The sequence below is a fragment of the Candoia aspera genome, chromosome 2 (assembly GCF_035149785.1).
Source record: "Candoia aspera isolate rCanAsp1 chromosome 2, rCanAsp1.hap2, whole genome shotgun sequence".
Lineage (NCBI taxonomy): Eukaryota > Metazoa > Chordata > Lepidosauria > Squamata > Boidae > Candoia > Candoia aspera.
This window is the reverse complement of record NC_086154.1, coordinates 153,994,186-154,019,853: the sequence shown is the minus strand read 5'-3', so window position 1 is coordinate 154,019,853 and position 25,668 is coordinate 153,994,186. Positions and strand designations below refer to the sequence as shown.

The following is a 25,668-nucleotide window of genomic DNA, read 5'->3' as shown; positions in this document are numbered from 1 at the left end:
GAGGGAAAAAAACCCTGTTTTTAAAAGATTACTTAAAGGCAGGCAAGGTGGGGACTATATGGATCTCCAGGAGATGCTCCAAAGGCAGGTGCATGACAAAGAAGGCCTGTGTCCTGGTTCCCACTAAGTGATATTGTTTAATTGAAAGGACCTGAAGCGGGAGTGGACAGAAGTGGACAGGATAGGACAGGCAGACACTATGGGAGACAGATGGTCCTTCAAATAGCTAGGGCTTTATAGGTGATAACCAGCACCTTGAATTGCACCCAGAAGCCAACTGGCAACTAGTGAACCTCATGTAGTAGGGTTGTTATGTGGGCAGACTGAAGCTTGCCCATCACTGCTCAGTGCTGTTGCACTCTGGGTGATCTTTAAGGGCAGACCCATATCAAGCATATTGCAATAGTCCACCTGCAGGCTGCCCAAGGCATGAGTGACTAAGTTGAACCTGTGCAAAGGTCTATCAGCCACAGCTGCCACCTTCCTCTTGAGCAGGAGTTTGGAATCCAGGAAGACCCTCAGACTGTGCATTAATTCTAAACAGGACAGTGCAAACACATTCAGAACCAAGGGTGGAAAGTCCCCAGAACTGGATGGGTCAAGTTGGTCTTGCTAGGGTTGAGCCGAGCCTGCTTCTCCCCATCCAGACCCCAAAAACTTCCAGGCACTGGAATAAGACGTTGATAATGCCATTTGGTTGGCCAGCATACTGATGATACCTGATTCCAAATGGCCAGGAAGATACCACAGTCAATGGTACCAAGAGCTGCTGAGAGATCTGGAAGGGCCAGGACAGTTGCACCACCTCCAGTATGAATGACCTATGTCACCTCAATGTTATGTCCAGACATGAAACCCAAATGAAAAAGTTCCAAACAATCTGTTTCATCCAGTGTCCTCCATAGCTCCAACCTGACCAAACAGGAAGGTTGGAGACTGGGTGAAAATTGTCCAGGATGGTTATGTCCAGCAATGACCTCTTAAGGAGAGGGCACATTACCTCCTCTTTCAAGTCTGGTAGAACCATTCCGTCTCTCAAAGAGGCTTCATCACATGTCTCCTCCCGAATGGGCTTCACAAGCCACGAGGGACAAGGATCTAACAAACAGGCTAGGTGGCTAGGTTTTAACAGATCCCAAAGATCCCATCCACTTGCTCAGAGGTTATAAGATCAACTCCTCCAAGTAGCCAAACAAGACTTGAAAGGCCTCCACCACTCAACCACCCCATTCAGAATCCAATTCCAAACAAATCTGAGTAACTTTTTCCACTAGGTGCCTAGAATATATTTCACAGTGGCTCAAAAGGCTCATTCCTGTCCCAAAAGGAGTAGATCACCTAAAAAATCAGTTTCTGACTAGCTATCAGTGGATGTAATAAGAGCAGAGAAATATCTCCACAATGTAATCCCTAATGTGGGCTCTTATATGTGCATGGTCAGATTCACTCTTTGTCTTCTTCCAAAGAAGGAACACCTCTTCTGACATTTTATCTCTCAGAGATCTTAAGAGAACCAAGAGCCCCTTGGGATCAACATACAGAAGAGGCTGCATAGAAGCAATCTGATCCAGGGTCCTCATCACCTGCCCATTCCAGGGAGAAATGAAGGCCTCAGATGTGTGGCTCACCAGATCCTTGGGGAAAAAAAAACAAACCTCTGAACATCCTCCAGCTCTATTAGGTGCCTGTGGTGGAATGATCTAATGGGTCCTACCTCCCAGGAAGGGGGATAGCACAGGTAAGCTGAAAAGCAATCAGAGAGTGATCTAAGCATGACAAAGAACTGATTGTGATGTCCTTCACCTTCAGATCATGTCACAACTCTCTGAGACAAAACCAGATCTAATGTGTAACCTCCAACATGTGTCAGGTGTTCAGTAATTTGGGACAGGTCCACAGTTACTATGGTGGTCATGAACCCCTGAGCTGCCTCAGATTCAACACTGCCTGAGGGCAACTTAAAGTCCCCAAGGACTGTCAACCTCAGGGAGTCAAATGCCAACCCAACAATCGAATCCAGCTCAGCCAATATCCCATATCCAATATCCAGCTCAGGCAGGGATATTGCCACGGGGCAGGGAGGCCAACACAGCTGTGAGAAACTCAGCTGCTCCATGGAACCCAACTTCAGCCACAAGGACTTACATCTGGTTATCTGTGGCACAGAAAAAAAAATTGAGATTCAAGTTTGGTATTCATTTTCTCCCCTGCTGTTGAACATTCATCTACCTATAGGTTCAGATGAGGGGCTGGCCACTAAACATTTCCATCCTAAGTAAACTTTTTGATTTCTTATGTATTTAGGCTGGCCATGGTTATAATACCATATTCCTTGATTTCAAATTCAGTGTCAAACTTTTCCTGCAAATTATCTTCATACTTGGCAACAATCTTCCAGATTCCAGTTCTGCAAGAAAACAGGAATGGAAAGAAATCTGTTCAATCCATGTGTTGGTGAGAGTTACAAAATGTTCATTTCCAAGCATACGACTGAAACAAATATACTATAGTGAGAAAAATCCATTTTCCAGACTTCATAATGAAGTCTGTAACTCAAAGAAATGCACACAGAAATAGGTTCATTAAGGAAAAGTGCTAATTAAACAATATTAAATTAGGGGAAATTACACTGAAAAGTTTGCCTGGGAATTCTGGCAGCTGTAGCAAGAAATTCAAATTCTCAAACTGCTGGAGAAAAAGCGTAAAGCGTAGGGAGAAGTAAATGACATTTAGATAGAGGAAGTATATCTGAGTATCATGATGTTGGAGATGAGGAAAGGATGAGGAAAAAGAGAAGAACAAGCAGTGGATTGGAAATCCCAAAGCGGGAAAGAGGAGTAGGACAGAGAAATGATTACCAGAAGGATCTGTTTATTCTGTAAAACAGTTAATCCCCAATGAATGTGGAGGGGCATAAAATGTCTTCTAAAAATTGAATAATTTTAGAATTAGATCTCTCTCCAAATAGAGAAATTCAGCAAGACATTTATGATCTTATCCTGTGGTTCTGTGGCAATAGTAGCGCCTGACCTCACTGGGACATGACTCAGAAATCAGAAGGGGAATCTGACTTCATATTCTCTCTCCTGTCAGTCTCCAAAGGCTGCTGTCCAAGGTTGGGCAATGCAAATTTCATACCAGAAGAGGGCACACCAATAACTGAGCAGAGAGCTTGATGGACGAGTTGAGGATCTGATAGGCACAAGCTCTCTGCTTCATTTTCTTCCGATGCTGCTGCTGCTGCTGCTGCTGCTGCTGATAGAATGGATTATCAATATAATTCCCCTCCTATTCCTTCATTCTTATTCCTGCATTGCTGGTTTGCAACTTGCAGGCCTTAGGGGTCAGTGACAATTGCTGCAGCTGGAACACAACTGAACTATGATACACTTGTCCCAAATGAAAACAGAACGAGACCAGCTTTCCCCAAGTTGGTGCCTTCCAGGCTGGATGGAGATGCTCAGAGTTGTAATCTCAAGATATATAGACAGTGCCAGACCTCAGGAAGACCTTATGTGGGACTCCTCAGGCTGTGATTGAAAATAGCTTTTTGTTTAATCCTTTCCCACCCCTGCTTTTGCCACTCACACTGAAATGTCAGAGATCTTGTAGCTCTTGGTAATGATGCCACTACCGTTAGATAATGCCAGGTTCTTATCAACCACAATCCCATCAGGGTTCTGAAATGAAACAGTAAAGAATCCAATAAGAAAAACAGCTGGTTGATTCTTTTCTTTTACTGAGCAAAGTGGATCCCATTACTGAAGGTCTGTTAATTGGAATTAGGTGAAATCAGTGGGAAGTTATGTCCTTGCCAGTAAAAAAAAAAAAAAGGTAGAGCCAAAGAGAAAAGAAAAATACGTGAAACACGGCACCTAGTCTGCTGTCCATGGTAACCTACAGGCACCAATGCAGGGTTTCCTCTGCTGTTCTGCATAGTGAGCATATCAGGGAGCAGTTATTAGAATGGCAATCAGTTCAGTTTAATATTAGAAACTCTAATAAGACTTTGTTGGGACTGTACCTACTTCTCTGCATTAAGTGGGCTCAGAGCTTCAGTTTCAGCAAGGAACAGGGCTGCGCAAAGTTATTTGTGAGGAGCTTCTATTTCTATCTATTCAGTATCAGTTCGGCTTTGTATAATTATTAGGCATTGCTCTTAGTGGATAAAATAAGCAGGAGAAGCCACAAAGGCATCTGGCCAAGTTTCCATGTTTTGGAATAAACAAAGTAATAACCATCTAAACAAAAGAATTCCTGAAGGACTGTCAGATCCAAAATCTGAAATTAGCTAATTGCACTGTTGCCTGTTTCAATCTATTTAATGCAGAAGCTCCAAAGCTTTTGCACCAGGGCATTTTGAAACCACTGTATTGACATTCTCACAAAACAGCTGCCGCAGTGGAATGGCCAATCACAAATATCCATTTACCAGAACACGAACAGTGAGGAAGCATCTCGCTGTCATGCCTGCTCAGGATACTTCCTATTACCTTAGTTTATTTTGGTCTTTTTTTCTGGACGGTTTTGCTCACTCCCCCACCCCCCAAAAACACTAGGCCATCTGTATTTTATTTTCTAAGAATGACTCTGGGGTCCCTGTAGGACTTACAGGCGGTGGTGAAAATACAGGCTACATCTGAGCACAGCACTTTGCTTTGCAGTGTGCCTTCTTCCCATTGTCTTCAAAGAATACCTTTAAAAAATTAGATCAAGTGATCCAAGAATGTGGGCAGTGCCAAGAGAGCTGGTCTACTGATGCCTATGTGTGCCACCTCTGGCACCCAAAATTTAACAGATTGCTGCTTCAGCCTGTTTCACTTCTCTGGGATCCAAATCAAGGGCTCACACACACTCCAAGCATGAGCTCAGGGCGAGAATGGATCAGCAACCTACGGCCTCTGCCAAATTCTGACAGAATAGCCATGTGGGAAAATCCCAAAACACCGATGATAATTGATTTTATTGTAATTTCTTTCTTTGACTGCTGTGAACCACCCAAAGGCATTGAGAGTCAGGCAGCACACAAGTTTAATTGAAGAAGAAGAAGAAGAGGAAGAAGAAGAGGAAGAGGAAGAGGAAGAGGAAGAGGAAGAGGAAGAGGAAGAGGAAGAGGAAGAGGAAGAGGAAGAAGAAGAAGAAGAAGATGATGATGATACAGGCCAAACCAAGAACTGCCCAGTTCCTATTGTGACAAGCCTCTTTGGGGAAATGTTTCTTTAATGTAAGAAAACATGTTTGTAAGGAACCCTTTGTGACAGATAATTTGCCTGGGAATTCTTTCATGCTGCAATCTGAGCAGGCTGATGGAGCAAACTCATTTCAGAGCACTGGCATCTTTTTCTACATATTTAGGACATTTTCTTCTGTCCTATTGATGGTGGGAAAATCCAAGTGAACATTCAGATACAGTGTCTTATTTATTTATTTATTTGAATTTATTGGCCGCCGAACTCCAATGGATTCTGGGCAGCATATAAAACTAGAAAAAAACCCATAAAAACTGGTGAACAGCCCAGACTAAACCGATCAACAGAATCAACAAAACAAATGGGAATTGGGAAAAAAGGCAGCTAAATGCAAAGTTTCTTACCACAATCTCTATGAAGACAAGTTTTATTTTGGGGTTCAGTGTGTGTCCAACGGTGAACAGTCGATATTTTACTGGAAGAGAAGCAACAGAGAGCCAGTTTGGCCTAGTGGTTAAGACGCTGGGCTAGAAACCAGGAGACCGAGAGTTCTAGTCCTGCCTTGGGCATGAAAGGTGGCTGGGTGACCCTGGGCCAGTCGCTCTCTCTCAGCATGACTCTCCTCACAGGGTGGTTGTTGTGGGGAAAATAGGAGGAGGAAGGAATATTGGGTATGTTCCCACCTTGAATTATTTATAAAAATAATAAAGGCGGGATAGAAAATAAATATAATATAATATATAAATATTATAAAATGTGTAAGTTATGCCATATTACTATTGGTTACAATCTGGCCTATTCTGAAATAGGATGATAGTCTCCAACCTTTACCAGAGATATTGATTCATCTATTCTTGTGCAACCTGTTTCTGAATCTCCAAAGTTTGAGCTCCAAGTTAATCTTTATCTACAAATGAAAGCTTTACCAATCTTTTTCCACTTGTAGCCAGAGGTATACTGTAAGACTGCTCAAGAGGATGTATTCCAGGTCAGAGTTGCACAATCTTAGTTTTAGTCCCCACAGACCTTGATTCATTGTTGTTACCAAACAGTATTTTTCAATGTGACACAGTGGGAAAATTATTAGATGCATTACTATATTCATTTTAATTACATGTAAATATAGTGTTTGCTATGGTTCTGCCTATGGTATCCCTGACACACCTCTCAGAACTGCAAAAATAATTGTGCACCTCATTCTAGACTAGCTTATCCCATATATTAGACTCTTGCATTCAGCCCCTGCAGCCTAGGACTGTCTTTGGAAGCAAGTACTCACCAAGCATCTTTGTCTGTTACCTGTTGATCCAGGTTTGTAGATTGGTTTATCCGTTTGAATGAAGATATAGCCAATTTCAAAAGAAAGTCGAACAACATTCTCCAAGGTGAAGTCTGAGCTGGAAGCTTGGATGTATATAAACTGCCTACCCTGGAGGTCCTTCACGTGATGAGCTGGAACCTATAGAAGAAAAGGCATTAAGAAATCAATCTAGGATTGGGTTTCTTTCACATCTTCTTCAGCCCTGATTCTAAAGAATAACTCATAGATTTTGACATGACATGACCTCATGATGGTTATACAGTACACTCCTTTTCCCTTTGAGTCCTTATGACTCCTTCTGGATGAGTTGGAAGAGGAATGATAGGGTCAGTATTCTCAGGCAACTCTATATTTTATCTTTTATTTGTAATATATACAATTAGGATATGAGAATCAATTTAGGATATGAGAGATTAAGGCACTGGACAAGGAGTTGGGAAACCCAAGTTCTAGTCCTGCTTTAGTCACAGAAGCCAACTGGATGACCTTGGACCAGTCATCCTTTCTCAGTTGTAGGATGTAGGCAATGGCAAATTACTGAAATTGTTGCTAGGAAAACTACATGGATTTGTCCATGTAGTTGCCAGGAGGCAAGACTGACTTGAAAGAACAATGAATGAATGGACGGATGGATGGATGGATGGATGGATGAAAAATAAAAAAGGAAAAACATAGGAACCTTTGTTCTAAGTCAGACTGTTGATCTACCTAAATCAATAATGAGTAGTCTGACTGCCAAATCTATTCAATTTTCTTTTACACAACAAACCAGGGCTAAACAATATGTGAAATCTCCTGGTTTAGTCCAAATTTTATTTATTTATTATTTATTTTTCAGACTTCTATTACCGCCCATCTCCCGCAAGAAAGGGGGACTCTGGGTGGTTTACAATAAAACCAGAATTAAAATAATAAAATATAAATTACAATAAATACACCAATAAATAAGAATAAGATAAATACCAAACCCAAGGTGCAACATTCTTATTCGGTGGGAAGGATCTATGGTGCTAGCCACTGCCAAGACGAGCTATTACCTCTCCCACCCCAAGTGAGGTGGCAGAACCAGCTTTTCAAGTTCTTCCGGAAGGCCAGGAGTGCAGGGGCCTGCCTTACCTCTGGGGGCAGAATATTCCACAGGGCAGGTGCCACTGCAGAGAAGGCCTGCCTCCTGGACCCCGCCAGGTGGAATTCCATAACCGGCGGGATTCACAGCATGCCCTCTCTGCATGACCGGGTGGGACGGGTCGATGTTGAGGGGATGAGACGGTCCCTCAATATCCAAATAAGGATGGTGGTGGTGGTGGTGGTGGTGGTGGTGGTTATACACAGCATTGTGAAATCACAGCTGCTAGTTTTTTAGCTGGTGTTGGCCTTCATTCACCTCGAGTTCTTCCCAAGAACCTAGGATGTTGTAATGTATCAATGTGGTATATGTGCAGATCCAAACAGTGTGGCTTTTTGTAATTGACAGATTACAGATCATTTTAGTGACTGTATTATGTCATTGTTTATAGTCAGTTTGTGCAATCTTCTTGCACGAGTTGAGTATATAATCTTGTCATGCCCAGCCCAAGAACAGTGAAGATTCAGTCCATTCAAACCCTAGTTCTTTATTTGCTCACACCGTATAGACAGAATCTTGCCAGACTAAAGCTACTCTACCTGACCTAAGGAAAAATAACCTGGGAGACTCTAGGGTGGGGCTAGTATGAACCTCTTAGCTTTCCCACCCTCGTTTCCTGGACTGTGTCTCCTCTTATGTTGTCCTCCTCCCTGGAATGTGCTCCCTCCTTCGTGAGAACCAGTGGCACCACCGAAATCCACCACATCTTTACTGTTTCTTCTGCTTCATTGCATAATCTGCACTTTGAATCATTTGATGATTTTTCAATTCTGGCCTTGATTGCATTAGTTCAAATAGCTTGCTCTCTCTGGTGGTGGTTGTCATCATCATCATCATCATCATCATCATCATTATTTATGCCGTATTAATTACAACTTAATTCATACATGGCTTAGTGAATAAACTACAGTTAGCTAGGTCCACATCAGTCATGATTTACATGATTTGCAAACCACAGTGGTTGATTTCAGACAACATGCTAAGCCAAAACAAAGAAACCATTTCATTTCTTTATTTGATTTCTATGGCTGACCATCTCACACAAGTAACTCTAGATGGTGTACAACAATTAAAAATACAAAATACTACAACATACAATTCCCAGTGCCCAAGGACAAACAGTAATCCCACTCACAAAACCCCCCACACCAATAGCAACAGAGCTCACCCAACTTCCTGACCCAAATGCCTGGGGAAACTGCCAGGTCTTCAGTGCCTTATGAAAGACTAATAGGTCCAGGGGCCCCCAGATCTCCAAGGGGAAGTTGTTCCATAGGGTAGGTGCTGCCACTCAGAAAACACGACTCTGGGGTCCAACACAGTGACAACCAGGGACCCAGAGCATGCCCTCTCTGCTAGATCTGGTGGGGCAAACAGAAACTATGGGAGAAAGGTGGTCCAGCAAATAGCTCGGCTCTGTACCATGGAGGGATTTATAGATAACCCTTGAATCACACCCAGAAGCCTGCTGGAGCTGTGCAGCTCATGGAGCAGTGATATTATATAGGCATAACAAGAAACACCAAACATTGCCCATCCTGCTGCATTCTCAACCAGCTCCAGCTTCTAAGAGCTCTTCAAGGGTTGCCCAGTGTAGAGCATGTTATCACAATCCAAACAGTCCCTGTGGTTTCTTGGACAACCTTTAAAGATCAATGTAACATCCTGTGAATATTGTGCTCTATTTTGTTCCTGATCACCATGATTACAGTATTCTGTTCTCTTCTTGGGCCTTCTGAATTCTCCTTGTTCTGGCTTTGAAGAAAATAAATTAATCTTTGGGAGCTCTTCCTAATGTGTCCTCAACTTTTGGTTTTGTGTAAAATGTTAACTTTTCACTACTGGAATTTGGAATTGTCATTTTTAAGTTGCCCTGTCTGGCTCTCTTCAGTTTTGACTTTGTTTAATTGAACTCCTCAAAAGAAGGGTTTATTCAATACTCAGAAATCTGGAGGAGATTCAAGTGCATATAGTTTTGCATCAGAATTCAATAAATTATGGCTTAAGGGTTATAGCCTAACACATTATGCAATCCCAGACAACTCTAGTTTACTGGATTCGCCATGGGTAAACAAACCATGGCTTAGAGTGATGTAGAAACTCAGCCATTGCTTTTAGTGCTCTTTTCATGTCTGTTAGATGCAACTAACATGACTATGGGTGTTTGTGGGTATGTGTATTCTATATGCCTATATGTCTATGTGTATTTAGGCACATGTATCCAGCAGAAATGGGCAGATTCCTTGGCCCAAGCAAGGTGAGGTCAGGCCTTGTTCTCAACCCAAGGAGGGTTGAATCTAATTGGGTCTCCTGGCTCTGACTGTCCAGCTAGCTTGCACATGGCATCAATCCTCCTCTCCTTCTCCTCCCCTCTGGCCACCTCAGGTCAAGTTGCTTCCTGTACTGTACTGCCATGCACTGTGCCAAGGACCCAGAAGCTCTCTGCTATCCCCTGCCTTTCTCCTATCTCCCATCTTCCTCTTGATTTGACCAGATGTATCAAAGCTCAAATAAACTGGTAGTCATAGACTGCAGGAATGGCTGAGATTTCATGATTACTGACAATGAAGACAGAAGAAGAACTGCAACCTTTTTCAGCCTTTAATTCTTTTAAATAAACCTTTAAAACAATATTGCCTACGGTCTTGCTCACCTTTATTTTTGCAGAGACCACCATGCCATTTTGAGGTTCTAGTCTGGCTTGTGTCGAAGTCAAGATGATGTTCTTCTGGGGAAAGTTATAGATGGTAACTAGAACATCAAGAGAACTATTGTAATCATGAGCCTCTACAACAATTGTCTCCTCACTTTCCACACGGATGACATTAGGTGTGATGAGCGTGTACCTATAAAGCAGCAGAAAGACAGTATCATTACATTACAGGAAGGGTTTTTATTAAAAATTGTACAAGCAGAAGGCTTCAGCTAACCCAAACTCTCCCCAATATGAAATCACTGCCAACATGTATATGACAAGCTCTCTTGTGGTTAATAAACAAATTAATGAAACCCAACAGTATGAACAGTAAAGTGCAGATGGAGCTATGCCTTCATTGCAGAAGGGATGTGGGGACCTCTTGGAAGCAAAGAAGGGCTGTAATATCGCATCCCACAGGCAAAGGAACCAATGTTCTTGCAGTGCAGACAGACAAAACATTAAAAAAAGAAGTTGCAAGCTACCTTTCTTTCTACCAGTCTCACACTACTCACTGTTTTTATCTCATTTTTGCCCTTCAGAGTCACCTTGTGTGAGATGGGCTGCCATATAAATGTGAGCAATGTAAGCAATAATAATACTCTTATTCTTTCTCTAGCTCAAGGAAGGTGGGCCATCTTTTAAAACATTTTTAAGCATCCCATGAAATTTATCATGTTATATTAGCTACTGGCCAGTAGGGGGCACTACCAGACCAGTTTCATCCTTATTGGACCTCTTCAGGTTAGGTGTCCTCCTTACTAGATGTTTTAAGCTCAGTCTTTTAACAAGATTTGATCTTAACAGGCTTGCACTCCTCTACTATGGAGGATACCTGTGCCTGGAGAGTCCCCATAAGAATGAAGCTGGTCTGGTAGAGCTTCCTCCTAGTCAGCAGCTGATAATAACATCAAAAGCTATATAACCCCCCCCCCTCTTAAGGGGAGGTGGTCTCCTAATTTGCAATTTGGTGTAGTTGAGCTACAAGTGAGCTAGAGAAGCACCATAAGATTCTAGTTGCCTCCCTGGAGAACCACTCTGAGAGGCACAAACTTCCGCTGTCTGTAGTGTTTAAACTGGCACTCTGTGTCCTACTTTGCGAGCTAAATGCAAATATTGCAATATGAATAAAAACCCAGAGTTCTCCTTCAAAAGGAAAGCACGCAGATCAAGTACTCTATCCCCGAAGTAGAGGATTGAGAAGAAAACTGCATTTTGCTCTCCTTTACCATTTTGCCTCAGAAAAAAATTAAATCCTCCAGATGAAACTTCAGGTAACAGGCAAGTGAAGCCCCACATTGGTCATATAAGACAAAACAGAGGGGCGCGGGCTTGCAAATACAAGCCATCCTGATATATTCCTGTCCCACTGGCATCTTATCCACTAATCAGGAAATACCACTTCAGAGTAGCAAATGCCACTTTAGACAGTACAACCGGTTATTTCCTGTGGTCACAGGGCAGATTTGCACCTTCTGCTTAGCCATACCAATACGGGCTACCCACCGCTCTCTGAGCGCTAGAACATTCCCACCCCCACCCCCAATGTGTGGTGATGTCCTCTTCTCAATCCCAGCATCCTTCACCTGTATTTCCCAGCTTTGAATCAAAACTGCTGCCTTCTGACTGGAGTTGCTTTAAGCCCTTCAGGGCAGCTGGTTTGTTCTGGTCATAGGCAGCCCCAGCTCTAACTGGCTTGCCTTCCCCCTTTCCCTCTAACAGCTGGTCACTGCCTTGCACAGCTATGTCATCCTGGATTGCCTGACTGCTAGGTTTTCCACATTTTTAAACAGACTTGTAGATGATCCAGTGATGCCCCCTTAAGTAATTGAAGTATCCCTTACATCCAGACCTTATATCTGCCAGTGGGCACCCTTTCAGTTTCTGCCCAGGCTGAGTGAATCCTGTACCCCTTGCTTTCCTCACTCCCTGCCCACAGTACAGCAATGCTTCCTTTCCCTTTCTTAAATGATTTTTAAAATTTTATTATTTCAACATCTTTATGTTTCTATGAAGGTAATCTGTAAGTTTTTTTCTTGCTACAGAGGAAGTAGTATTGAAACAACAACTAATTTCCTATGGCTTTGATTACTGTAGCATACAGGAAACTATCACTAGTCACTCTCTTTCTGGAGAAATGACAGCCACTGGTCACAAAGAATAACAGCTGATTGGCTGCTACTGAATTTGAGCTCTACTCTTTCAAATAAATAAATGTGTCCAGGCTGACAGCATTTTGATGTCCCATTAATCTGAACACATTAAAAAGAAGTTAATCTTGGGTCAATTTCATCTGCTTTTTAATCTGAATTTTGGTGGTTTGGGAGAGACTGCTAATTCAGAAAAGAACTAACTTTTCCTGTTTGTAGAGAGTGCTGAGTAGCTGACCAATACGATAGCTTAATAGCTATTCCTCCCACTTTTCAGCACAATTTAACTGTTAAAATGTTGTCGCTGATGTTTTAAAATGTTTTAAATTGTTTAATGTATTAAGTATAACATATTAAAGTTGTTGTTGTTTATTTGTTTAGTCGCTTTCGACTCTTCGTGACTTCATGGACCAGCCCACGCCAGAGTTTCCTGTCAGTTGTCAACACCCCCAGCTCCCCCAGGGACGAGTCCGTCACCTCTAGAATATCATCCATCCACCTTGCCCTTGGTCGGCCCCTCTTCCTTTTGCCCTCCACTCTCCCTAGCATCAGCATCTTCTCCAGGGTGTCCTGTCTTCTCATTATGGGGCCAAAGTATTTCAGTTTTGCCTTTAATATCATTCCCTCAAGTGAGCAGTCTGGCTTTATTTCCTGGAGGATGGACTGGTTTGATCTTCTTGCAGTCCAAGGCACTCTCAGAATTTTCCTCCAATACCACAGTTCAAAAGCATCGATCTTCCTTCGCTCAGCCTTCTTTATGGTCCAGCTCTCGCAGCCATATGTTACTACGGGGAACACCATTGCTTTAACTATGCGGACCTTTGTTGTCAGTGTGATGTCTCTGCTCTTAACTATTTTATCGAGATTTGTCATTGCTCTTCTCCCAAGGATTAAGCGTCTTCTGATTTCCTGACCGCAGTCAGCATCTGCAGTAATCTTCGCACCTAGAAATACAAAGTTTTTCACTGCTTCTACATTTTCTCCCTCTATTTGCCAGTTATCAATCAAGCTGGTTGCCATAATCTTGGTTTTTTTGAGGTTTAGTTGCAAGCCAGCTTTTGCACTTCCTTCTTTCACCTTCATCATAAGGCTCCTCAGTTCCTCTTTGCTTTCAGCCATCAAAGTGGTATCAGCTGCATATCTGAGATTGTTAATGTTTCTTCCAGCGATTTTAACTCCAGCCTTGGATTCCTCAAGCCCAGCTTGTCGCATGATGTGTTCTGCGTACAAGTTGAATAGGTAGGGTGAGAGTATACAGCCCTGCCGTACTCCTTTCCCAATCTTAAACCAGTCCGTTGTTCCGTGGCCTGTTCTTACTGTTGCTACTTGGTCGTTATACAGATTCTTCAGGAGGCAGACAAGATGACGTGGTATCCCCATACCACTAAGAACTTGCCACAATTTGTTATGGTCCAGAGAGTCAAAGGCTTTAGAATAGTCAATAAAACAGAAATAGATGTTTTTCTGAAACTCCCTGGCTTTTTCCATTATCCAGCGGATATTGGCAATTTGGTCCCTAGTTCCTCTGCCTTTTCTAAACCCAGCTTGTGCATCTGGCAATTCTCGCTCCATGAATTGCTGAAGTCTACCTTGCAGGACCTTGAGCATTACCTTACTGGCATGTGAAATGAGTGTCACTGTTCGATAGTTTGAACATTCTTTAGTGTTTCCCTTTTTTGGTATGGGGATATAAGTTGATTTTTTCCAGTCCGATGGCCATTCTTGTGTTTTCCAAATTTGCTGGCATATAGCATGCATTACCCTGACAGCATCATCTCACAAGATTTTGAACAGTTCAGCTGGGATGCCGTCGTCTCCTGCTGCCTTGTTATTAGCAATGCTTCTTAAGGCCCATTCAACCTCACTCTTCAGGATGTCTGGCTCTAGCTCACTGGCCACACCATCAAAGCTATCCCCGATATTGTTATCCTTCCTATACAGGTCTTCTGCATATTCTTGCCACCTTTTCTTGATCTCTTCTTCTTCTGTTAGGTCCTTGCCATCTTTGTTTTTGATCATACCCATTTTTGCCTGGAATTCACCTCCAATGTTTCTAATTTTCTGGAAGAGGTCTCTTGTCCTTCCTATTCTATTGTCTTCTTCCACTTCCACGCATTGCTTGTTTAAAAATAATTCCTTATCTCTTCTGGCTAACCGCTGGAATTTTGCATTTAATTGGGCATATCTCCCCCTATCACTGTTGCCTTTTGCTTTCCTTCTTTCTTGGGCTACTTCTAGTGTCTCAGCAGACAGCCATTTTGCCTTCTTGGTTTTCTCTTTCTTTGGGATATATTTTGTTGCCACCTCTTGAACAGTGTTGCGGACTTCTGTCCATAGTTCTTTTGGGACCCTATCTACTAAGTCCAGTCCCTTAAATCTATTCTTCACCTCCACTGCATATTCCTTAGGAATATTAGTGAGCTCATATCTAGCTGATCTGTGGGTCTTCCCTAATCTCTTGAGTCTGATCCTAAATTGTGCAAGAAGAAGTTCGTGATCGGAACTACAGTCAACTCCAGGTCTTGTTTTTACCGACTGTACAGATGTCCGCCACCTTTGGCTGCAAAGGATGTAGTCAATCTGATTTCGGTGTTGTCCATCTGGGGAAGTCCATGTATAAAGCCGTCTCTTAGGTTGTTGGAAGAGAGTGTTTGTTATGCACATTGAGTTGTCTTGGCAAAATTCTATCAGTCTATGTCCTGCTTCGTTTTGTTCTCCCAGGCCATGCTTACCTGTAATTCCAGGCGTCATTTGACTGCCCACGTTAGCATTCCAGTCTCCCGTGATGAAAATAACATCTCTTTTAGGCGTGTTGTCCAGTAGGTGCTGCAGATCCTCATAGAACTGCTCTACTTCAGCTTCTTCAGCATCTGTGGTTGGGGCGTATATTTGGATCACTGTGATGTTAGATGGCTTGCCCTGAATTCGAATTGAGATCATTCTGTCATTTTTTGGATTGTATCCAAGCACTGCTTTAGCCACTTTACTATTAATTATGAAGGCTACTCCATTTCTTCTGTGGTCCTCTTGTCCACAGTAGTTGTCCTAACAGCCAGGAAACACGCTGAAACAAGGAACTGGTCTCTAATGTTTATTGCTAGTACATAACAGGAATCCTAACAAACTGAAGAAGCGTGGGAAAAACCCAGACATATAAACCCCAAAGGTTAAGGCGGTCCTGATCTGTGTCTCTTTGAATGGCTGACCAATTCCTCAGTGCTACCCATGTGCTTAACAGTCTGGATGGGAGCCCCCTGCTCGCCATCCTTACTCATGACAGTAGTAGATCTGGTGGTCATTTGATGTGAAGTGGCGCATTCCAATCCATTTCAGTTCACTGACGCCCAGAATCTTTAATCTTGACATCTCACCAATAACCACATCCAATTTGCCCTGGCTGATAGATTCCAGGTTCCAATGGTGTGTTGATCCTTAGATCATCGGATTCGCCATTCACCACCAGCACTATCGGCCACTAGCCGTCCTTCCAGCTTTGAGCTAGCTGCATCATCACATCTGGGGCTAGTTGAACTCATCCTCTGTTCCTCCCCAGTAGCATTTTGACCATCTTCCGACCTGGGGGTCTCATCTTCCGATGGTATACTGACATATCTCTGGTTGTACTGATCCATTTAGTTTTCATGGCAAGAATACTGGGATGGGTTGCCATTACCTTCCCCAGGGATCGCATTTAGTCTGACCTCTCTGTCATGACCTTAATGCACCATTTCAAAGTCATTTTTATGGACAATCAGGCCATCCCCTATGCTCTTTGATCTCAATACCTTCAGCCTTGTATTTATTTGAATCTGCCCTCTGCAAGATTTGGGACTCAGTCAAATCAGCAGGAATCTGCTTTTATCAAGCCAAGTGAGACTGTAAAGCAGGGGGGCAGGGCCCCTGTAATGGGAAAGAGGTTTGCCATGAATTGTCATCTCTACAACAAAGTAAGTCTTCTAGGTGACTTAAACCCATTAAAATTGTTCACAATGAATAAATCAGAAGTCCAGCCATGCCAGGCATAGGAATATTAAGCCTTTTAGAATTCATAATCTAAATATTTGCTTAAAAACAAGAACATCCTCCTCCTTTTTCAGTAAAAGCCAAATATTAGGTTACAAGCAATACTTTAGTATTTTTTAATGTTACAAAAGTCATACAGTAGTTCTTTTCAAAGCTATATTGTTCCTCCAAACAATAAAAAGTAGGTCTATTTAAATTAATCTTAGAGATACTTACAAGGGCTCAGTATGAGTTCTACCCATCCAAGAAAATGTCAACACAACCAACCAGCAGAAAACAGTAGATTGTTCTCCCATTCTGCTGAAGTAAAGATTCCTCCACTTCACAATGGAGTTGTTTTAGGTTGGATTTCGGTTAAGTTTTTTGAGGTTAATCAGTAATTTGTGAAACTGTCATACCTCCAACATGAATGCTAATTTTATTTAGGGAAGGAGAGTCTTTGGGATTGATGAGGTTGGGGGAGAGGGATACATGGCACAACCCAACACAGTGCAGAATAGAAATGTACTTCCTTGTAATTTAATTCCAGTAACCAGAATAGATGGAATTCTATATTTTGCTGAGCTTCCACCAGAAGGCAATACTGAAGATTTTTCTTATTGCCTGCAAATTGCATACAGCCTTCCATCGATTACAAATTGTATCACAAGTTGATATATGGTTCACAAAAGAAATGCTAAATATAATTTGCAGCTGTCCCTTCTTTAATGTTCTTCAAAGTTATATATAATATATATAAAAATGAGGAATACTGCTTTTAGAGCCCAAACCAAGAATTATTCAAGGAGGATCATTGTGAAATGCATTACTGTCTACAGGTACCTTCCTCTGAGATGTTTTTTTTTAAAAAAGATTGATCAATACACAATAAAACCAATTAGATAACCAGCAAACAAGGACAATCCATGATCAACATCTATTCTCCCCTCTAATGTTATTGTTTAAATAATGCTTAAAGGCAAAAACCAAGAATAATTTGTAATCAACATTCCCAATTTTTTCTAGCTGAAAAATGGAAAGACAGGGGAAATATGATTCCCACCAAATGACTGAAAACTAAGAAGGATTGGTGGGCTCCAGGTGTGACAACACTGTTTACTAACATACATTATCCTTTTGGTTTTGTGGGTTCTGGGACAGATCTATCACTTTCCCTATCTTTAATACAGGGGGGACAGCTGGCCTGAACTCTTGCCTGATTGGTTAACTGAGTGTGGTCAATAACTGTACATACTTCATCTATGCTCCAAATTGCTAGATTGGATAATATTCTGGCTGAGAGGGAAATGGAGTTCACTCTCCACGTCCCATTTATGGATCTTGAATCATCATTCAAATCAGTTTCTAGGGACAGGCTCTTTTGGAGGTTAAAACATCCTGTATCTGGCTTAAATATTAGATGATGATGATGATGATGATGATGATGATGATGATGACGACGACAATATTTTATTTAAATATTTCACAGTATATTCAGATCATGTCAAATGTAGATAGACGACTTATCTATTCAAATTTTATAAGTCTTGTACTGCTCATTGGTGTAAGAGCATACTAAATAAGATATTACTCCTACTAACTACTATACTGTGCACAAATTCTTACAAAGGTATTAAAGATGAGTAACAAGTATAAACCACTATACTATGCTAATGTATACAGAGGGAAGGTTGAAACTAACAATAGCAGGAAAAAAATATTCAGATGCATTACCAGTTCTGGGAAGCCTTTCTACTGTGTCTTTTTCTCATGCTTTTCTCAAACATAATCCTTAAACCCAGTCTGTATTTAATCCATAGTACAAGAGTTCAGACAAAATACAGTGCCAAACTATTATAGAAATCATCCATGCATTCCAGCCAAGCTGGATGTGTTTCATTTAGTACTTCTTCAGTGGCTTAGTATGTCATCCTTGAGCTAAAATAGCCATGGATGCAGTAAACCATGAATTGCTACTGATAATGCAATTACGAAACCATCAGTTTTTATTGTATTTGCAGAAACCTTAGGCAAAACCCAGCTTATACATTTGGAGTACCATTCTCCAACCATGAGGTCTATGTTTTTAAGGGGATTATCCAATATCACTCAAGAGCTTTTTAAAAAATAGTTTTCCCCCTTCACATGTAATCTTTTCAGTGCATTAGTATGTACCAGCCTTTCTCAACCTTTTGACCCTGGAGGAACCCTTGAAATATTTTTCAGGCCTCGGGGAACCCCTGCACATTCAGGCTCAAATATAGGCCAGAAGTTACAAAATCATTATATTCATTTCATGGGTAGGCCTGTATTACAGGTATTAACAGTGTTCTTAAACTAAAAATAAAGAATGAAACTTACCTCTTTAATCTGAAGTTGCCCAAATTTGAAATAATTTTTTTAAGTACATCGTGATCTCCCAGGGAACCCCTAATGACCTCTCATGGAACCCTAGGCTTCCACAGAACCCTGGTTGAGAAACCCTGGTAAATATTTTACTGTATACCGTATGAACCTTCTCTAAATAATGCTTCACTAATCAAGCTTTAAGTCTGTTCCTTTTAACACAGCAGTAAAATGTTCCTCTACATGTTTTCTAGCTTTAAAGCCTGAATTAGGCTTAAACCCAGGCCTAACTTAAAGCCTGGGTTTCTAGAGTCATGAGCTCAGTTCCTAATTCTAACTACCTTAAACTTCCTATATGCTTTCAAATACTGCCCAATTCCCAAATCATAAAATCAGGATGAATGCTTTTTCCCCTTCTTACAGACTGCGTATATGGAGTTGGGAAAAGGGAGAAGACATAGATCAGATGCTATAAATAAATAATTTTTTTTTAAAAATCACAACATATACAGTATGTTTTCCAGAAATCTTGAGTGCAGCTTTCTCCAACTTACTCTTGGGCTGTACTTGCTTGGAACGGTGGGAATTGCTGTGCAAAACATCTTTATGGCATTAGGTGGGGAAGGTTGTTTTCATGAAATCCTAGTTCAGTTTTTATTCCATCATGAGACAATGTAATGTTGCCTAAGGTCCACAGCACATTCTCTAAATGGGTGTATCTTCACAGTGTTAGCAGGAAAAGAAAAAGCTCAGAATCAGATATATTACAAAATGCCAGAGAAGGAGAAAACAATTCTTTCTGCCCATGATTGATTACCTATCACTAAGCTAACCTGGTTAACAAGTATCCATTATCTCTTCAGCTAAAATCTTGACCTACCATGTTGTCTTAAACCTGAAGCCATAGCATATTTAGAGTACAAGTTTTAGTTATTACAAATCTTAAAAGCTGAGCTGGACATTTAGGATTTGAATGACAGGGTAAACTTAAGTAAGGTGCAGTGCATTGCCAGGGTAAAATGACAGTATGTGAATTCTTGTAACCTGAGCTTATTAGCCATAAGAATTTTGGCAATGGATCTCGTTGCTCAGACTGAACATCTAAGCAGCAGCTTCCCAGTTCTTTGCAGGTCATCAAAGCAGATTCCTCTCTAATTTCTGCAGGTTCTACTTCCTTACCCTTTGACAAGTTCATAGTTCGAAGTCTTCTTAGCTTTGGCGTCCCATAGCAACCTGAAACTTCATTACATTGATACAATGCCACCTATCCAAACAAACACTCTGGCAACCAGTAAAGGTCAAATTAAAGTATAAGCAAATACCACCGATCTTGAAGGCTGATAACATGGCTGCTGCTTCTCTCTTTCAGAAGAATCAGCTTTCCCCCTAAAGTTCAGAGCCATGCGCTCCTTTTGAACACTTACTGTACATTGTTAGAGGGGTGGCTCTTGCCCACTGTCATTTCTCCAAAGCAAAAAAGCAAAATGATCAAAATTCTGGGCCCCTTAATCTTGTTTATCAGCCTGCCCATAAATTTGGACTGTGGATCATCTGCTCCGTTTTGCTTTCTTTCTCAATCTCAGCAAGGGTCAGGACGGGGAGGTGAATGCTCCCAGTTCTCAGCTGGTTCCTGGAACGTAGAGGAAAGGTAGTGGTGGTGGTGCTGCTGCTGCTGCTGCTGCTGGTGCAGTCTGTTGCAAGCTGGGTAAACAAGGCCAAGGCTTACCTGGCTCTTCAAACAGTTTCCACAGCCTTTTTTTTTTTTTGGATGCCAATGGAACAGTTCAAATGGGTGATTCTCCCCAAGATCCACCTTCTCTGAGGACTTGGGACATTCAGATTTTTAAAAAGGAAAGCAAAAACCTACAGGCAACCATGAATCTCACTGGATGAGGTTTTCTCATCAATCACTGACCCTTGGCCCACTCCAACTCCAACCATTGTGAAAATAAATTGGAGAGAAAACTCTGTGTACTGCCTTGTGTTCAGCAGAGCAAGAAATGTCACCTTTAATAAAATAAGGATGTTGCAGTGGGCATCTTCCGGGCAGCAGTGGTGGTGCAGAGGCCATTTTTCTGCTTTGCTCTGGTGAGGTCCAGTCCTGGGGAAAACCTCTGCTGGTCCCCTAGAAGCACCCTTCCTCTTTCTAGGAGCCTGCACCTCTCTGGGAAGGAAGCAGGGACAACCCATTCCTTCCAGTGGGAAGAGATCATTCTTGGAAAATATGCTGCACCCTCCTGAAGCATCCGATGAGCAAAACAGCATAAGGGCTTCAGAGGGTGCCTCTTCAGCCCTGCTTATAAATAAGAGCTGGACAATCCTTTAGACACTAAATGGGAATTAATGTAGAGCTGACCTTGGGAAAAGGGAAGGAATGAGTGAGCCATTAATGCGGGACTTTCAGGAAAGATAACTTAGTCCTAAGAAAGAGTAAAGGGTGAGAAAGAAACTAAAAATAACCCTGCCTTGACTTTGTTGGTATAAGATGGGGCAGAGAGAAACTTGGATAAGAACATTTTGACAGATTTCTTGTCAAAATCAGCAGGAAACTGCACTATTATATCCCCTGCACCTGCAAAATCCCCCTTACAAAACAGGATGATCATGATGATGAAGATGAAGATGATGATAGTATCAAAACGTGCACAGTGAATCAGACCACAAATCTGCACATCCCTATCCTGGACACATTCACTAATGGAGCTCCCAGGGAAGTATATTTTCTCTCTCTACAGATATCAGTAATTTTAGCTTTTAGCAAATTGATCACAGGAGATTTCTGAGAGTTTACAGTACCTCAGGTTGAAGAGTGCCAGAAGAACTCAGAAAACCCAAAAGAATGCAGAGATAGCAGAATAACCTTTTAGAGCAGTTACATTTGATTTGTTTTCTCCACTAGAATTTTGTTATCTATCTCTTTCATCAAAGTGGAATGTCTAAGAAATCAATGATTTATTTCCCTCAATCCAGAGAGAGAGAGAGAGGGAGAGAGAGAGAGGGAGGGAGAGAGAGAGCACTTAAAAGCTATTGTGTCTACCACACATCATCTTGGAAACCCAAAGAATGACTAGCTAGTTGAGAGAAGTATGGCCCATTATGTGTAGACATGTCTAGTCTTCTCACTCTCAGGAATATTTCTGGATTTAACAGCCTCTGAGACTGATCATTCTAACTGGTTTCCCATTGATACAGAAGAAAGGAGTTGTAGTGAGTCTGTGACAATTAATGGTACATTAATTTATAGTTGATTGTTAATATTTTTTAAAAAATAGTTTAAAATAGCAGTCATAGGAAAGAAGGCAGGCTTGAGGTTACAGTGCTGAAGGACATTATGTTTCAGTTTATAAACTGAGGAAAAGTCCCACATATATTGATCATCCTAATAAATATATTATTTATACTGATCTCTGAATAAATACATCAGATATTTGTTGATGTAATATGAGGGCAAATCGGTGAACAGCTCCCACAGAATCAGAAAGCAGGATCTTAATTTACCTGGATTAGCTAGATACAGTAATAAATTTTCTTTAAAACATTCTTGGCTCTTTAAAAAAAACTTGGGATTCTTTCCTCTTAATATCACCTTTGCAGGCTTTCCCACCCATATTATCTAAAGTATTCCCAGAATTAAGACATGCTTTTGAGTTTGGCCCAGAGTAAATAGGAGTATTGCAGTCTATCAAAGCATCTTACCAGGAAAAAAAAAATATTTTATGGGAAACAGACTATTCAGATGTAGGTGTATTGCATAAATTTCTTTGGCTGGTAACTACTGTATGTGCATGTTATTTGCAACTTTTATAACCCATACAAAGTTTACTTCTGCCTATAAGGATTCCTGACACACAGCATAAAACAAATGAAACATGCCAGCAATTACTGTACTTCTAATTACTGTGAATTAAGGTCGTTACAGTAATTAATGCTCTAATTACTAAATAGAGTAATTAGTGGAAAAGACAGAATGTGTGGGAAATGTGTATAACTATTCGTTAATTTTGAGTATGCGTATTGAGATACTCAGTTTTGCATCTATATCTCTATCTATCATCTATCTATCATCTATCTATCTATCATCTCCTTGAAAACTTTGAAGGATTATATCCTCAATGGCTAAACCAAGCCTCATGCTATACTGTATTTATCGGAATGGAAGATAACCCTAATTTAAAGCAAAAAATTAGCTCTGGGGAAGTCCAGGTGCTAGTTCACCTTCAACCACAGAGGATCTCGGGGTGACTCTGGGCCAGTTACAGTCTCAGCCAACCTACGTCACAGGGTTATTATTAAATTAAAACAGGAGAAGGAAGCACTACTTCAGCCCTTGAATGTAAGGTGGGATATACACCTAATAAATAAAAATGATAAACATAGACAAGACTCTGATACAATTCCCAGCTCTGCCATTTTTCAGCGTAGCACTGCCAACTCCAAAAAACTGCAGGTTTAGGACAAATACAGATATATATCAATAGATGTCATTATAGAACTTCAGATTAAAGTTAATTATTGGCGATGAGTTAAGAGGAAGGGATAGTGAAAGAAAAGGAAAGGGGAAAACAAAGCTGGAGGGAAAGGAGGTTTCCTTTACCATGTCCAGGCTGCAAAATCCAGAGGACCATTTCTCAAGAAATGGCTGATCCTCATGCTAATCTTCAAAGCATCCATGCTTTCCAGCAACTCACGTTTGAAGATTTGCACCTCCTGCCCACTTCTTTATTTTCAACAATTTCTTGTATCCTTATCAGCAAATACAGGTAGTCCTTGCTTAATGACCACAATTGGGTCTGGAAATTTGATTGTGAAGTGAAGCGGTCATTAAGCGAATATGATCCAATTTCATGATCTTTTTTGCAGCAGTTGTTAAGTGAATTACCACAGGCGTTAAGCGAACCACATGGTTGTTAAGCAAATCACGTGGTTCCCCATTGATTTTGCTTGCCATAAGCTGGCTGGGAAGGTTGAAAATGGTGATCACGTGACCTCAGGACGCTGCAATGGTCATAAATGCAAACTGGTTGCCAAATGCCCAAATTGTGATCATGTGACTGCGGGGATGCTATGACAGTCATGTGAGGACTGGTCATAAGTTGTTTTTTTCAGCACCATGGTAAGTCCAAACTGTCACTAAACGAATGGTTGTTAAGCAAGGACTACCTGTATAAGCAGTCCACCTTAATTTACAGGAAAAATAACCCCATATTTGAGATATATGATAAATTTCTCCTAATTTAGTTGATTCATTGGGGGAAAATGAACATTTCTTAAAAAGGAGGAAGTTTTCTGAAAATGCAAAAATTACTATACTTTTAATACAAAATGGATTGGATTTGCCAAAATGTACTGATTTCCAGTTGGATCAGATTCCCTAATCTATTGCCTAGTCATTATAGGTATAAGTAATTGCTGTGGATTAATATTATGATGAAATCAGAATTTTCATTGGGCTTTACAGATGCTGAACTAGAAAGGAAATATGGGAAACTAACATTGTATATGGTAACTGTGGCAAGAGTATTGTATGCACAAAGGTGGAAGAATAATGAAATACCCACAGTAGAAGATTTGATTATAAAATTGGCAGAGCTCACAGAAATGGCAAAGCTAACCAGTTTGGTCAGGGAAAAAGCAATAAAAACTTCTTTAAAAGACTGGAATTCTTATATGGACTTTTTGCTGAAAGAAGAAAAGACTAAACTGATGATTTATGAATTTGGGAATTAAAAAGGGCTAAAGTGGGAAGGGAAAGAGTAAGATGGCAATTACTTGAAGGCCGGAAGTCATAATTCTATGTTTTCTTTCTTTTTTTCACTTTCTTTTTCTTTTTTATCTTCTTTTTCTTTTTAATTTTTTATACTTTTATTGTATTGAAAAATTCTAATATTTGCATAGATAATTGCCACAATCACTGGAGGCAATGTAGCTGCAGAATTAACCCAGCTGTATTATCTGCAGAATTAACCCAGAAATTCTCTATGGTAGCACGTATAGTCTGGAATACTGTCCCCTTAATATTCCAGGGACTGCAGTGATGGTGTTTTAGGTCTTTACTCATGCACTTCTTTTCTGAATATTGATTATTTGAGGGGAGTGGAGAGAATGGATAAGCTTGGAATTTAATAAGTTGCTATGTTTTTAACTGTTCTATTATATGGTTTATATTTTGTTATTTTAATCTAGCTGTACACCATTTCAAGATAGCTTGATTCAATAACCCAGTACTATCTGTACAGTTGCAGATCACCATGAGTCTCTATAAAGAGAAAATTGCCAGGTTTTAAGATTAACAAACAAAAGACGAAGATGTTAATAAAAAATATGAAGGTACAAGATCAAACAGAATTGATGAATAAAACTGGTCTGAAGATTGAGAAGAAGGTAAAATACTTGGGTATTACTATGACAAATATGAATTGTATGTTATTTCAAAATAATTATGTTAAGATGTGGAATGAAGTTAACAAAGATACATTAAGATGGGACAAAATCCAATTATCATTGCTGGGGAGAATTTCTGTGATTAAGATTAATGTTTTACCCAGAATGCTATTTTTGTTTCAGACAATACCAGGCTTATCAACTGATACACTTTTCTACCATTTTGTTAGATGTGCCATATTAAGAATATGGCATAGATACAAACCCAGATTGTGCCCAAAAATACATTTATGGCTCTCAGCACAAGAAGCATATTACAGAAGAGAAATGATAGGTAAAAACAAATGGCTAACTTACAGTGACATATTAGAATTTTGTTAAGGGTAATGTAAAATAAAGTCAAGAGAAGATTTGGTGGCAGAAGGATACACTTGCCAATGGTTACCTACTGTATGTAC

The 25,668-nt window shown here is 40.7% G+C and overlaps 1 protein-coding gene across 2 annotated transcripts in view; it reads right to left on the bottom strand.

The window, feature by feature from the left end:
* Positions 1 to 16,819, bottom strand: part of LOC134490988 (complement C3-like) — a 69,994-nt gene extending 53,175 nt beyond the window's left edge. Inside the window, exons 1-6 of one of the 2 annotated variants that reach the window (XM_063294402.1) lie at positions 16,721 to 16,819; positions 10,290 to 10,482; positions 6,489 to 6,648; positions 5,594 to 5,664; positions 3,589 to 3,680; positions 2,325 to 2,407 (exon numbers count right to left, since the gene is read on the bottom strand). In XM_063294402.1, coding sequence (XP_063150472.1) covers positions 2,325 to 2,407; positions 3,589 to 3,680; positions 5,594 to 5,664; positions 6,489 to 6,648; positions 10,290 to 10,482; positions 16,721 to 16,800 — 679 coding nt within the window. In that variant the 5' untranslated portion in view covers positions 16,801 to 16,819. Of the gene's footprint in view, positions 1 to 2,324; positions 2,408 to 3,588; positions 3,681 to 5,593; positions 5,665 to 6,468; positions 6,649 to 10,289; positions 10,483 to 16,720 lie in introns of those variants that run through there. The other variant, XM_063294403.1, reaches the window with a different exon arrangement.
* Positions 16,820 to 25,668: the final 8,849 nt, after the last annotated feature.